We start from the raw sequence: 16,417 nt of genomic DNA, 5'->3' as shown, positions 1-16,417 counted from the left end.
GGTTGATGAACAGGGAGAAGTCCCATACACATATACTAACCCTACAAGGAGAAAGACGGAATACCTTGATAGTTAGGGGTCAGATCAATGAGGGCTGTCATGCAAAGGTGCAGTAGGGGTTCGCTGGCACTCATGAGATGTTGGTAGATACCCTGGAGAGGTTCCTAAATGAACAGAGCTGGCGAGGCTGACAGAGGCCCAATAGAGCAGCCTGCTTGAGATAGGGGAAGGTAAAGAGGAAATCTTGGAGATGAAATGAGAGAAAACAAGGGCTGACGGCCGAACTGTATCAAGCACTACCTGACTCAGTCCTGCAGACACTCCTCTGGGTGTACGTGGAGCCTCGGGAAAGGGGGGAGTGCTCCCCCAGAAAATGATGGAAGCAGTGATGGTTCTGATTGCCAAAGAAGGTAGAGACCCGACACAACTCACCTCCTATAGGCCTGTTATCTATGTTAAATGCAGATGTCAAGTTGCTGTCCAAGGTCCTGGCGAATAGACTGTTGCGGGTGATACGTGAGCTGACCCACTCCAACCAGACAGGTTTTATCCTGGGAAGAAGCGCAATGTATAATAGTAGAGGCTGTTGGTCTTAGGAGATGACCTGGTGCTGGCCGCAATGGAATTAGAGTGCACTTTCGATGCGGTGGGCTGGAACAACTAGGGTGACCAAGTGGCATGGGTGCAAATTCAGGACGGTGAGTGTAAAAATTCAGGACGAAGGGTCAAAATTCAAGACAAAAATTCGGTACAGAAGATCAAAATTCAGGACAAAAATTGGCAACAAAAGGTACGTTTTATAGACACATCAGAGGAGGTGGCACAATAGTATACAAGTAAGTAAATAGGCAACCAACATACGTACAAGTCAAAATAAGTTTATATTAGGTTGAGATACCGTGCACTTCAAGTTTTTCAGTATGTGTGCAGCTTTGAGCAACTGTGCGGGTCTTTTTGTGGTATTTCATATGATTTTAGAATGTTGAAGCTCTAGGTAATAGCAAAGCTAGCACTTTTTAGGCAACGGCGGTTATAAAAAAATAAAACAATTGATAAAAGTATCCTCCATAATATTTTGCAATGAAACTTTTACAAACATCTTCTTACAACCAACCTTGCACCATTTCCCCAAGGAATTCCACTTACAGTGCTCCAGTAAATCAAGACCTTTTGTTTGCTCTCTTTCATCATAATTGCGGAGACACCATGCTGCTATACTACCTTGATCTTGAAGCTAATTTGGCCGGTGGGATTTTCTGAAACTTTCAGTTATAGGACAACTTGGGAAAAGATTAATGCAAGAAGCGAATGTTGGAAGTAGTTTTACATTCAATTGTGAAATGGCAGGAAAACTCGAAAATGAATATGCAGCTCATGGGGCAGACAAATATATTGGATCCACAGATAGAAAAATGGCACTTGATGGTGAAACATTTCTTGCATTACCTTTTAGATGCAGAACTAAATATGTAAAAAAAGCAGCCATTCTGTAACCTGATAGCATCTCAGATGTTTCAAAATTGTGTAAGTGTCCTAATCTGTTATGCTTGTGACTTGCTTTCAAAACAATAGCTTTTTTGTTGCTTACCTTAGTATAAAACAACTGTGAGATAGCATGCCTCCTTACATTCACAACATATCACTGTATTGCCTCATTTAAAGTAGGACATCCAAACCGAGAAACTCAAGATAGCCACAAGAAGCAGATCAGAGAGATGAATGTAGAGGGGGGGCATGGGCAGTGAGCTAATAGCTAACATTTCTAGATAAGCCTCCGCATTTGCAGCAGAAAGAAGACATTTTTCACTTCCGCGCTGTGTATTAGTCTGCGGTGCGTGGCTGGCAGCACGTGTGGGGGCGCCCCTTCCGTGGCCACGAAAATAGCAAAAGGCACCCGTTTGCTGGCGTGGGGCCGAGAGGCACAAGGACTTGGCTGTGGCCCTGGAGTCCTTAAAACGCTCAAGCGCATGGTCTGCCTTGTCGCCAAAGAGGCGACGGCCATCAAACGGCATGTCCAGAAGGGTGGCCTGGACATCAGCCGAAAAGTTGGCGGTCCTCAACCAGGCGTGGCGTTGAACCGCCACCGTTGTTGCCATCGCTCTGCCCAGTGAGTCCATGGTATCCAGCCCACACCGGATGGAATAGCGTGCCGCATCTCGACCCTCCGCAAGGGCTTGGGCGAGTTTAGTCCGGGCCTCCTCCGGACATTGTGGCAGCACGTCCGCGACCGTGTCCCACAGAGTGTGGGTGTAGCGGCCCAAGAGGCATGCTGGCGTGGGGCCGAGAGGCACAAGGACTTGGCTGTGGCCCTGGAGTCCTTAAAACGCTCAAGCGCATGGTCTGCCTTGTCGCCAAAGAGGCCACGGCCATCAAACGGCATGTCCAGAAGGGTGGCCTGGACATCAGCCGAAAAGTTGGCGGTCCTCAACCAGGCGTGGCGTTGAACCGCCACCGTTGTTGCCATCGCTCTGCCCAGTGAGTCCATGGTATCCAGCCCACACCGGATGGAATAGCGTGCCGCATCTCGACCCTCCGCAAGGGCTTGGGCGAGTTTAGTCCGGGCCTCCTCCGGACATTGTGGCAGCACGTCCGCGACCGTGTCCCACAGAGTGTGGGTGTAGCGGCCCAAGAGGCATGCGGTATTGACTGACCGCAGTCCCAAACTCAGGGACGAGAACACCTTCCCGAATTGTTCGTACCTCTTGGATTCCCGATCAGGCGGAGCCGTCGGGAATGCGGTCTGGGAAGTGGAGGCCTGGATAACCAGGCTCTCGGGGGTGGGGTGGGTGGACAAGAAGCAAGGGTCGCCCAGAGCCGGGCGGTAGCGTCTGGCCACGTTCCTATCTACAGGCTGACCTGTAGCGGGCTTGGACCAAGTGCCCAAAAGAACGTCACACAAGGCCTCATTAAACGGCAGCAGAGGCTCAGTGGAGCTTGCCTGCGGTTTAAGGACCTCAGTGAGGAGGTTAGTCCTCACGGCCGCGACGGGGAGCTCTAGGCCCAATGCCTTGGCCGCCCGCGTCAACACTACACTGTAGGTAGCCCCCTCCTCCATAGCCACGGTTGGAGGGGAGACAAAACCAGTGTCTGGTGAAGTGTCCAGGTCACTGGCATCCCCAAGCTCATATGTCCAGTCCTGTTGAGACTGGCACTCCTGTGCCAGAGGGTCCACAGACCCCTCCCAATCACCCTAGTCACCCATCACCTGAAATTCAGGTTCAACGGATGGGGCCGGTTCGTGGAAATAAAAATCTCCATACGATGTCGAGAGCGGCGCCCAGCGGCGCTGCTCCGGCACCGATTCAAGGGTAGGATTGGGGACGGCATCGCCCGTAGGTGGCGCCGAGGGCGACACCCTAGGGGCCGGCGCCGGTGAGGTTGTGAGGTTGACCGGCGACGACCCGGATCCGGAACCCGATCCAGTGGGGGCCTGGGGCGCCGGGACCGAAGTCGCCGGCGGCGCCGGGGCCGAAGCACCCGACGGCGTCGGAGCCGAAGCACATGACCCACTAGGCCCCCCAGCCGGGACCGCTGGGCCCGAAGGCGCCACAGAGCCCGGCGGAGGAGGGAGAGACCTCATGGCCATGAGGTACCGCTCGACCTCCTCTGGCGTCGCACCGTGCCCAGGGACCGGAAGGTATGGGGCAGGTGGCGACGCCCGCGACTCCATCGGAGCCGCGTGGGTGGTGTCGCCCAAACCCCCGGCCACATCGCACGAGCTTTGGGGTGAGTCGGAAGAACCATGACGCCTTTCCGACCTCTCATGCCTCTGACCTGAGGACCTGGATCCTGAAGACCGATGCCGACTCCCGGAGCTACGAGGGCTCCGACCCCGCGACCGGTCCCTCGACCTCCTCTGGGACCGGGACCTCGAACGGCGCGGGCCGACTGCCGGAGCTCGAGCCGCTTGCTGGACCGCTCCCGCCTAGCCTTACACGTCAGGGCCCGGCAGTCAGAGCAGGTTCGGTCGTCGTGGTCGAGGCATAGACACTGAAGACACCGGCGATGGGGGTCGGTGACCGACATCATGCGGCCACACTTGGAACAGGCTTTGAACCCGGGCAATCCTACCGGCACCGTAGGAGTCGAGCGACTCGAGAAAAACAGATCAAAAGATTAAAAAAGTTTAGTCAAAAAGTGACTAAGGGGTAGAGCTTCTCTGGATCTGCGCTAGCTGGCGCAGAAAAAAGAAGAACTGACGTCAGCACGCGAGGGCGGTGTCTAAGTACTCCGGCGACGTCATTCCGGCGCTAACGACGCCGACGACGGACGCGAAGCCGCGGACGACGCCTACCAACGCGCAGGGGTATTGCTACGCAAAAGTTTCCGGATCCAGTCTGACGCCTGGGAATATTCTAAGGTAAGGAATCTACCACTAACGTGTCTCTTTCAGATATGAACTCTAGCAATTAACACCCATTTCGCATTCAAGCAGCCTTTACATGTGCAGATTAACTACTTGCCCGCATTTCCATTTCTTTTAGGCAGCCCGGCCCCCTGGCTGCCACTCCCGCTAAATCACTTCACAGGAGACCCCCTGCCTTCTGCTGGGCCATCTCAACTTCTGAAAATACTTGTCCTTTAGCACCAAGGCTAAAATTACGGACAAATGCCGTCCGTGGAAACTTCCTTCACGGACAACCAACATTATGATAAATTCACGGACAGTCCGTGAAATTTACGGACGGTTGGTCACCCTAACTGAACAACCTGTGGGCAATCATACACCGAATGGGTTTTGGTTCAGCGTTTATCGGATGGTTGCACTTATCGTTTATGAAGCCCGTGGCTAGAATCTGAATAGGAAACTGGATATCTGAACCTTGGCACATAGGTGGGGGACTAGACAGGGCAGCTCCCTATCCCCAATGCTCTTTGAACTAGCGGTGGAACCGCTGGCCTTCTGCCTTCGGGGAACTTTAGGCCCATGGGGGGCACAGAGACTGCGGACGCGATCCACGTAGTCTGTATGCAGACGATACTTTGATATATCTCCTGTTGCTAGAAGTGATGCACGATTTTGCTGAGGTATCTGGGCTACGGACGAATAGACACAAATCCAAATTATTCCCTCTGGGTGGCCTGGGAAGGGAGGGCTCTGCTTTACCAGAGGGGCTATGGGTAACTCGAGGCCGCCATAAGAGCCATATACGATCTAAACATAGGTAGGGTAATCGATGAGGTTGATCGATTTCAGGAAATCACTCCCATTGTCCCGATGGGAAGCGTGACCCTGACGAAGAAGGTGTTTTTGCCATGTTGTCTGTATGCTGTGCATGATGTGATGTGCCCGGGACAACATTTACTCGACTGGCAGGTCGCTAACGGATCTGGTGTGGGCAGGCAAGAGCTACCAAGAATGCTTGTCCACGTTGAATCTCCCAATGTCTGACGGTGAGATGGGGCTGCGGATATGTATATTTATTATGCTGCGACACAGCTGCAACGTGCAGTACAGTGGCTAGACAACGACCCAAACTGGGGAAAAGCACTCCTGGCAGGTACACACAATCCTTACATGCTCCTAGAGGCGCTTTTAATGGCGGTGGGAGTGCTGAAGGAATTTCCATACTTGCAAAATCTTCCGCATGGCCCTCTTTGTGGAAGATTTCCCGCCGTGGGCGCTTAGGCCCTTCTGCAACATAAATAAGGATATATCACGTGCGGTGTGGCAGGATGGGGCTTGTATTACAGTCAGAGATCTGTTCTCCAACAATCGATTTGTGTCTTTTGCCAAGGCCAAGGGGCTGTTCAGCGTGGGGCTGGGGCAGTTCCTGCTTTTTGCGAAGATGGAGCACACTACATGAGCGATCTGGCCCTCTTTCTCTGACAAGTCACAGGAACATGCCATAGTGTGACAGTTGCTGGAACTGGATGGGACAGTTGATAACTCATCTGCACACTGCTTTATTAGTAGATTGGGGGGAATAAGTAACGTGCGCCGGAGCGCTGGGATGGGGACTGCCTTGATGACTTGATGGTTACAGACTGGAGAAATGCTTGTGCCCCAGTCAAACAAGTGTATGTACTGTTCAGGCTCATACACTTTCATTACTTGCATAGCATATACATGACCCCACAGAAACGTACTAAAATATATTCAGAGATTCCAGTGGCGTGTGGCTGATGTGGCCACATTGTGGCAGACTTCTTGCTTGTGACTTGAGGATGTCTGCACATATTGGGCTTCTGGAGAGAATCTATTTTAATAAGGCCTGGTCGGAGACCGCAAATACAAGTTACAGCTAGGCATTGAGAAGACCGTTCGGTTGGTGTCTGGGATGGAATTGTGATCCTGTGGACACTGAAGTGTTTAATATCCTGAATTTGCTCTCTGAAATGGCTGCATCAGGACTGGTACATAGGACTGTCAATGCTTCCAGATCAGAAATATCCCCAAGTCACACGTCTAGAGATAGGACACCTGTGGGGAAACAACCCCTAGTTTGTAAACATTTAAGTGGGATTCAACTATCCTCCCCACCAGAACTGAAATTGCTGACCTTTGGGACATAAATGTATTTCTCAGGTTCCTTTCCAGTTAGGAGTTTAACAAGTTCCTTCCCAAGAAGGTCCTGTCAGTGAAATAAACCATGCTGCTGTGCCTAATTTCTTGCACAAAAGTATTGGATGCGAGTGTTGGATATTTCATCCGGGATGTATACTCAGATGTAGTTACCTTTACAGTGTCCAGGAGAACAAAGTCGAACATAGTGTTCATTTCTTATCCGGCTTTCCATAACAACCCTAAATGCTGTTTAGTTAACTGCCGCAGGAAATATGAGGATGTAACTGAGGAGATGAGACCACCTGTGGTATATCAATTTCTGATCTCCGTCGGAAAGCCTTCAGGACCAGTCTCCTCACCAGAAACTGCAGGGTGGATTCATCTGATCACTGTTGAATCAGTGACTGGCATATCCATTTTTGGAGCCTACTCTTCTAAAGGTGTGATAGAGACTGATTCACATAATCAACTTTTAAAAAGTTCTATTTCAAGCCGATCATGTGAGTGGAATCTTTGGTAAGTCAGTAAGCTTTATTCTTCCTGTCCTGAAAGAGAATGAATGAATGAATGAATGAAAAGGGTTTTGTATAGCGCAACGTTCACTCCAAGGAGCATCTTGGCGCTTATGCGGATAGCAAGAGAATGTTTAACGGAGGGAAAAGTAGACTAAGAGGGGAGTGAGTTTATAATTTATATTAGTGGCAGTGCTAGGTGGTCTGGGGTGGCGAAGATCCATGTTTTGAGGAGCTTCCTGAAGGTGAGTTCATTGTGAGTATGCCTTAAATGAGTAGGCAGGGTATTCCAGGCTTTTGTCCCCAGTACTGCAATGGTTTTTCCTCCCCGAGTTTTCAGTTTGAAATTTGGGATGGTTAGTAGATTCTCTGATGTGGACCGCAGAGTTCGTTTAGTGTGATGGCGCTTGATTTTAGTTCTCAGATATTCTGGGCCTGGTTTGTTTATGGCTTTATAGGTAATAGTCAGGATTTTGAACAAGATCCTCTTGTGGACCAGCAGCCAGTGAAGAGTATTGAGCGCTTTGGCTGAAGGAGAGTGCCTGGGTAGCCCGAGTACCAGCCTTGTGGCGGAGTTTTGGATTACTTGTAGTCTTTTCACCACCGTCTTTTTTGTTCCTGCATAAAGACTGTTGCAGTAGTCCAAACGTGACAGAACCAGGGCCACCGCAACAGTCTTCCTGGCGTCCAGTGGGAGTAGGTCAAAAAGTTTTCGAAGGGTTTTTATAGTTTGGAAACACATGCCTGTGATGGTAAGTGCTTGTTTATGAAAGGATAGTGTTGGATCGAATTTTTTTCCTACATTTTTTGCAGTATCGACTGTGGTGGGCAGGGCGTCTGAGTTGGAGGGCCACCATTGGGTGGGTCTAAAAACGTTGGACTTTCCGAACAGCATGATTTCTGTTTTAGAGCTATTGCATCTGAGGTGATTTATTTCCATCCAGTTCATTACTGCGGGTAGGCAGTGATGAAACTTTTCTTCTGCTGCTCTGGAGTTTTTGTCAAAGGTGAGGATCAATTGTGTGTCATCTGCGTAGGCAATTGATTCAATATTGAAGGTGGCAATCAGCGAGAGGAGGGGAGACATATAAAGATTAAAAAGGGTAGGGCTCAGGGAGGAGCCCTGAGGGACCCCTGATGATAGCCACTTCCCTTCGGATCTGTAACTACCAAGTGTTACGATCTGGTTTCTTTTATCTAGGAATGATGTAATCCAGGCGAGAGCTTTGCTGGTTATTCCACTGTGATTCAATCTGTCTAACAGAATGTTGTGAGAGACAGTATCGAATGCCGCGGATAGATCCAACAGAATCAGTACTGCTTCCTTGCCCTGATCCAGTGCAAATTTGAGGGTATCTGTAGTGTGGAGCAGCACTGACTCTGTTGAGTGGCCAGGTCTGAAACCAGATTGCTTGGGATGTAGGATGTTTGTTTCTTTCAGAAACTCATTCAGTTGGGCACTGACTAATTTCTCCGCAATTTTACTGAGGCAAGGTAGGAGGGAGATGGGTCTCAGGTTTGAAAGGGTGGCGGGGTCCGGGAGTTTCTTTTTTTTAAGTGGTTTGACAGCTGCAGTTTTCCAGGGATCAGGGATTTTTGCTAGTTTAAACGTGGTATTAATGATCTGGTTGACACAGGGTTTACTATGTCCACTAGTGCATGTAGAACTTTAGGCGGGCATGGGTCGAAAGGAGAGCCTGACTTGCAGGACAGGATGGCCTGCCTGGATAGTTCTAGATTGATTTCTTTGAAATCTGTAAGTTCTTTTTTTAGTTTCTGCTTCTTGGGCTATGGTATGCTGGGGTGGGCTATCCGAGTCTATAATTTTATTTTCGAAGAACTCGGCAAGATCATTGCATAGTTCCTGTGAGGGAGGTATTTCACTGTCTAAACTTGCAGGATTAGTGAAGGATTTTACTATGTTAAAAATGTTTTTCTGATTTTCGTCCGCCCTAGTAATGAGATTAGTGTAGTGTTTTTTTTCTCAGTTTTGATTTGTTGATGGTATGCTCTGAGTGCTGATTTAAAGAGTTTCATATCCTCGGCCTCGTAGTGTTTCCTCCATTGTTTTTCTGTTTGTCTGCACCGATCTTTCAGGGCTTTCAATTGAGGAGTAAACCAGGGGGCTGATTTTCGTTTTTTGGTGGTGGTTCTCTTTAATGGGGTTAAGGTGTTGGCTATGGACAGCATCCATTTATTGAATAAATTGTTGTCCTTATCAGGGTTACCGGTGAGAGTGGGTTTTGTGGTTTCCGACAAGTTCTGTAGGTCGGGGTTAGCTAACATGTTGTTCCAATTTCGTGTGGGGGCCAGATTATTGGACTTTTTAGTTTTTTGAACGTGATCATAAACAAAATTAAAGGGAATTAATTTGTGGTCTGTTCAGGTAAGTGTGACTGGGGAGGCAAATTTTAGGTTTGTGGCGTTAGTGCATATCCAGTCTAGGGTATGTCCTGCCTGCTGTGTGGACCCTTGATTCTGTATATTTAGACCCAGAGCGTTGATAATTTCCCTAAAGGTCTTAGTATTGGGGCTTTCAGTGGCATCTAGATGGAGATTGAAATCTCCCAGGAACGTAAAATTAGAGTAGCGAACCACAAAGGGGCTAAGATAGTCTCCAAGAGTGTTTAGGAAATTTTCCACAGGTCCAGGGGGCCTGTAGACAAATGCTCCGGCGAGCAGAGTGCAGTTATCTATTTTAAAATTAAAACAGAGGTGTTCTGCGTCCTTTAGTTCAGTGGTATAAGTGATGGAACATTTCAGATAGTCTCTGTAAATAATAGCTATACCTCCTCCCTTTTTACCTTTTCCATCTAATCTGGAGATGGTGTAGCCCTGAGGGAGTGCCTGCGCTATGTCGGGGGCTGGAGCATTCTGTCAGCCATGTCTCGGTAACAAAAAGGCAGTCAAAGTGGTGGTCTGTTAGCAGGTCCTGCACATGTAGGGCATGTTTTGCTAATGATCTAGCGTTTATGAGGCCGCACTGTAGTTGTTTGTGAGAGGTATTGGCCTTGGGCGGGACAATGGGCTCCGTCTTGGTGCTGGGCTCATAATTAGTGGTGCATTTACATGTGGCACAAGTGAGGGACTTTTCATTGAATTCCGTGAGAGGTATGATTTGGCAGTTTCTAACCTGTGTGTTCAGAGTATGTAGTTCTTCCATGGTGCATTTAATTTTTGGGATAGAACCTGCAGCATTTCTGGCCCTGGCTGCCATTCGGACGCGGACGGACGCAGACGGGCTTGCCTTTGGCGCTCCTTCGGCGCGCCAGCTGTGCGCATCCTCTGTGCGTCTTGTGTAGCATCCGGTTTTATCGAGGAGGCAGGGGCCGCTCAAACGCCAACCTCCCTCGAAACCGGAAGTAGCCCAGTTCCCTCCACAGCAAACGGGATTCTCCCGCAGTGTACCAGGGAAAGGTAGTAAGTGCCAGGTTAGTGCTCAGAGATAAAAAAAACCGGATTGTGCTTCTGTCTGTCAAGTGATATTAAAACAAAAACTATCTTTCTTGATTTAAAAAAAAACAACGTAATTGACATGAGACAAAACAAATCTCATTACTGTTCTGATTTTAACAGAAGTGGAACAGAAGCAGGATTACCAATGAAGACACAATTTTCCAGTAAAAAGTCATATGAATCATACGAAGAGGAAGAGCTGACCCTTTAGTAGTGTGATATGACATCTGTTATGACATGACTGGATACGGGAATTATGCTATTTTTTTTCTACAGACTCGCAGGACAAGTAGTTCTCCAGGTGGATACAATGCTAATTTGGATTGGCTATCGACTTAATACAATGAAGAAATAAGTGCATACTGCTTGCCTCTTTGTCCTTAATAGAATTCAAATTTTCCTTCACACTAGCTCTTACATTTTTCAATCAAACTAAGGAAAACTAATTACATCATAGGAAATACAATTCAAACGTACCTGTCTCCAATAGAGCTCATCGTATGACTCCTTACAGTGAAGTACATACCAGACCACGCTTTAGTGTTGTGGCAGACATTTGTAACTCTGCTTATCTGTAAAACGTAAACATACATAAGATGTTATGGTACAGTGCATTAACTGACAGCTACTTGTAGTCAAAATACAGGGGATAAAAAACAATTATGTGCAATTACAGAACACCTTTTAAATGAATAGTGCCCTTTATTAACAGCTTAACATAATGTAATTTCTGTTGAATTTTCTTAATTACATTGCATTAGAAAGCCATCCTACTAACTTGAGCCCTATTCTTACACAGCTGCTTTCTGAGATTCCACTCAACATGGGCCTTATTTGCAAGCTATTTCGACGATTAAATTTGACATGCGCCCGTTGGTTAAGATATGAATGTAAACAAATGTTTGCAATTCACAAAAATGGCACTGAAGTTGTAAATGGGTTACTCACACTGAGGTTTCAGTGTGAGTAAATCTCCCGTGGGACAGTGCCCTAGAAGGTAGTATCCAGGCACAAAGTCGAGTGTGGGAACTCTCAAAGTCCACGTTTGGGCCTTCCTATTGTCCTGTTACCCCCCAACTTACTTGGGTCACATCCGGTAGATCCCCTAAACTCCAAAAGGTAGATGGAACCTTTTCAGATAAAAGAAGAACTGACAAGTGCCCCTCACTTAGTTGAGGACAAGTGGAAATGAGCACTCCAAGTCAAACAAACCTACATCCCTCAAGTGAGTGTGCACACACTGCAGTATTTTTTTAGAGGACATATATATATATATATATATATATATATATATATATATATATATATATATATATCAGAGGCGGTAGCCACTCTGGAATTATAGTTCTGGTTATAGTTCTGGTTACCCGAGATATGGACTTCTTAGATTTTTGACCCTTAATAACTTTGCATCCCATTGGCGAATCACTGCAAAACTTTGCAGACCTGTTGCACCCCATATATTCTCAGAGAATGGAAAGCTTTGCAGCGTTTAGTCAAGAGGGTGCAAAGGAAAAAGGGGGTCCCAAAACACGCTTGAAATCCAATGCATTTTACATAGACGACTGCATTTTACATAGTTGCAAAATGGCTGAACAGACTGTATTGAAATTTCACAGCAATGTCCATTAAACTATGTAGATTCTTTTTTTGTTGCTATTGCCAAGTGAAGTTATGAATTGGGTATGAACATTTAAGGGCCAACAACTTAGTGAAATTTTGGAGCACAATACATCTAAGAATATAAATAATAGTCTAAATTTTTATAACAATACCAATGATTGCCTTTCATTCACTTTGGCCTTCATATGTTGCATAATCACACTAAAAGTAGCAAGGAAGCCCAAAAAATAAACTAGACTGCAAATGTAAAGTTTCAGATTTACAACATTAACAACTGAAAGACCCATTTACGGTCACATGCTAACGGAAACCTATAAACAAATGCATAAATAATAGAATACATCTTAATCTACATACGTTTTCTTTTCATGCTCTCTGGCTCACAAAATAAACCGGCCCAACAAGGCAAAGAAAACCATCTTTCTTATGCACATCTGAGCAACAAAATGAGAAACTGACCAAATAGTGAGCCCATAAACTAACTATTCAGCAGACAAGATAATTGGCCACTGGGAAAAAAAATATCTCCATTTTTAGAACAATAACAATGATTGCCTTTCATTCACTTTGGTCATCATATTTAGCACAATACTATTAAAAGTAGCAAGGAAGCTCAAAGAATAACCTAGACTACATTTATACATATTCAGATTTATTACATGAACAACTGAACGACCTGCTTATGGTCACATGCTAATGGAATCCTATTAACAAATTCATAAGTAACTGAATGCATCCTAATCTATAAAGGTTTTCTTTGCATGCTCTCTGGCTCACAAAATAAAACTGTGCTAACAAGCCAAAGAAAAACCATCTTCCTTATGTACTTCTGTATAACAAAATGGGAAGGTGACCTAGTAGTGAGTTACTATATGGAGGCCCTGATAATTGGCCGCTAGGAAGAAAATAATGATCTTAATTTTTATACCAACAATGATTGGCTTTCATTCACTTTGGGCTTCGTATGTAGCACACTCATACTAAAAGTAGCAAGGAAGTCCCAAAAATAAACTAGACTGCATATGTAAGTTTCAGAAGTACTGCATGAAGTAAAAGATCCATTTGTGGTCACGAACATGTAAACCAATAAACAGATAAATAACAAATATAACAGATATACAGAAAGAAATCACATTCAATCTGATTGCCACTGTAGTTATAGTCAGTGTTCCTAAAGATAAGAATTTCTCTAATATTAGCACTGTATTACCTTTCCACCTGTTTGATGAATCACCACAAAACGTTCTTGACCTAGAGCATTTTCTACATTTTGAGATGATGTAATTTTTTGTGGTGAATCGATAATGGGGTGCAAAAATAAAAGGAGGTCTTGAAACACGTTTTTCCACCAATGCATTTTCCTCGGACTATTCATTTGATGTAGCACGAAAACGGCTGAATGGATTTACATGAAATTTGGCAGGATTATACATTAGGTGCAGAGAATATGCTTTGTGGGTACTGCAGTTAAGTAGGGTAAGTATTCTTTAAGTTATAAAGAATTTAAGCTTAATGATATGCGTCACCATGGTACTTTCTCTGAAGTTCACAAAATGTTGTGAGACTACTGCGGTACATGGCCGTAAAATAAAAATATTTTTTTGGGAACAAATATAAATACATTTCTCAGTCTATTACCACTTTAGTAAAGCGCTATTAGGCAGGGACTTACTACTTACCTATATCCAAGGCCCTAACACTGAACCCAGTCAAAAGTAGCAAAAACAATATGGCTGCCTTTTCATTCTCTGAAAGCAGCCCATATGCAATTGTATATCTGTTTGTCATTGCCATGTATCTCGGTACACTAGAAAGTTATTACGGCATACCACAGCCTAAAATATAATTAAGGTCTAGGTGTATTATTAAATTGTTGTACCCACATGGCATTGCATGGGCAATATAATACTTATGTCAGCTTTACAAAGGAACGCAAGGCCACCATGCGTGGCCCCACGGTACATCTGGAGAAACAAGCCAGCAAAATTCTCTGTTTTGCATTAGTCTCCACAGCATCATCTACATTGCTGCTAAATTTCACTTATGTCCATACGCCATGCCACTGTTGCCACTCCACTATAAGCTATTCCACTCCAAGCCACTCCAGTCTGCGCCTCTTCAATGTAAGCACCTTCACTCTACGCCACTCCAGTCTACGTCACTCCACTGTATGCAACTCCACTATACACTATTCCACTCTACGTCATTCTACTGTACGCCACTCCAATCTACTCCACCGTATGCCACTCCACTCTACGTCACTCCAGTGCATGGCACGCCACTCTACGTTACTTCATTCTACGCTATTCGATTGGATCCCACTCCAATGTATGGCACTCCACTGTATGCTAATAGACTCTACACCTAGCCACTGTACATCCCTCCATTATACACCTCTCCGTTACACGCCACTCCAATATTGGCCACGTCATTTTACACCATTACACTAAACACTACTACACTCTATGCCACTCCACTGCACAATACTCCACTCCAAGCTATTACACGGTACACAACGCCATTCTACACCAGTCCACTCTACACTATTACACTGTATGCAACTCAATCCATGTTTGTTCAGTGTACGACACTCCTCCACTGTATGCCACTCCACTATACGCAACACAACTATATGCTATTCCACTGTAGCCACTCCACTCTATGCCACCCCCATCTATTCCACCCCACTCCATTCTACACTATTCCGTTGGACAACACTCCACTATATGCAATTTCACCTTACCCCACTCCACTGTACACCACTCTGGTCTACACCATTCCACTGTTCACCATTCCACTCTACACAATTCTGCGCTGCGCTAATCCTCTCTATGTCACTCCACTGTACGCCACTTCACTCTATGGTATTACACTGTACGCAACTTCAATCTTTGTTCCTGTACTGTAGGCTATTACACTCTACTCCACCCTACAATACACCACTCCAGTCTACACTACTTCACTGTACACTACTACACTATATGCTATTACACTTTACGCCACACTACTGTATGCTACTACACTACATGCTATTACACTCTAAACGACTCCACTGTATGCCACTCCAGTCTACGCTACTCCACGCTGCGCTTTTTCACTTTATGCACGCCATTGTATGCTACTCCACTCTTCGCCACTCCAGTGTACTCTTCTCCCTTCTCGGTATAACTCCACAAAACTTTACTACACTCTACTAGATTCTACTCCACTCTAGTCACATACACTCCACTGTCCAAATTAGAACTGGACTCTAAGCCCAAATACTCTATTGTACAACACTTTACTCCACTATATAACAGTTTCCAACACTGTACAACACTGTGCTCCACTCTACTATATGAGACTCCACTCCAATTTATAACAGTTTCCTCAACTCTACGATATGCTACTCTACGCTAATCCACTGTACCCTATTCCACTCTATGTCACTCCACTCTTCTACACTGTACAGTATTCCACTTTACGCTCTTCCACTGTATACTACTCCACTCTCCGCCACTACAGTGTATGCCACTCCACTCTACCCCACTCCATTGTATGACACTCTCCTCCACTCTATAAAAGTCTTCAACACTACATGGCAAACTATAACATTCTACTCCACTCTAGCCCCGTACACTCCACTGTCCAACTCTATACCCATATGCTCCAAAGCACAAAACTCCATTCCACTATACAACACAGCACTCCACTCTGCTGTACGAGACCCCACTCTAATTTATAACAGTTTACTATCTACGCTACACCAGGACACTCCACTCCATGACACTGTTCCACACACCAATACACATTAATGTACTTTTCTCCACACTATGTTACACCACTACACTCTATTCCACTGTATGATACTTTACCTTAACCTAAGTTACTATACAATAATCCACTATACGCAGGTCTACTATTTCACACATTACTGTACTCTAGGCTACTCCACTGTACAATACTTTACTACTCTGTATGCTGCTACTCTGGTACACTTAACTCCTGTCTATACCACTTCACTCCACTGTATAACACTTTACTCCACTCTATGATACTCTAGCTCACTATACAACACTGTACATAACACTTTGTATGCCACTGCACCTCACTTTATTCCATCCTACTCAGACACAGTAATCCACTCTATGCCACTCAATGCCACTGTACTTTATAACACTGTATGCCAATCCACTCTACAACACTGTACACCACTCCGCGCTATGAAAACCAACTAGACTGTATGCCACTCTACTCTACATCAGTTTCCAATTCTGTATGATACCGTACACACTTGTACTATTGTACAACATGGTTCTACAATTTATGACACTTTATT

General features: G+C 45.7%; 1 protein-coding gene across 4 annotated transcripts in view; it reads right to left on the bottom strand.

The window, feature by feature from the left end:
* The window catches only part of CLOCK (clock circadian regulator), a 1,757,788-nt gene that overhangs the window by 1,275,057 nt on the left and 466,314 nt on the right, over positions 1–16,417 (bottom strand). For all 4 annotated transcript variants that reach the window (XM_078678181.1, XM_078678183.1, XM_078678184.1 and 1 more), the window contains exon 3: positions 10,954–11,048. In XM_078678181.1, coding sequence (XP_078534307.1) covers positions 10,954–11,000 — 47 coding nt within the window. In that variant the 5' untranslated portion in view covers positions 11,001–11,048. The remainder of the gene's footprint in view (positions 1–10,953; positions 11,049–16,417) is intronic.

Source organism: Lissotriton helveticus, chromosome 2_2, assembly GCF_964261635.1.
Source record: "Lissotriton helveticus chromosome 2_2, aLisHel1.1, whole genome shotgun sequence".
Classification (NCBI taxonomy): domain Eukaryota; kingdom Metazoa; phylum Chordata; class Amphibia; order Caudata; family Salamandridae; genus Lissotriton; species Lissotriton helveticus.
This window is presented reverse-complemented; position numbering and strand designations above follow the sequence as displayed.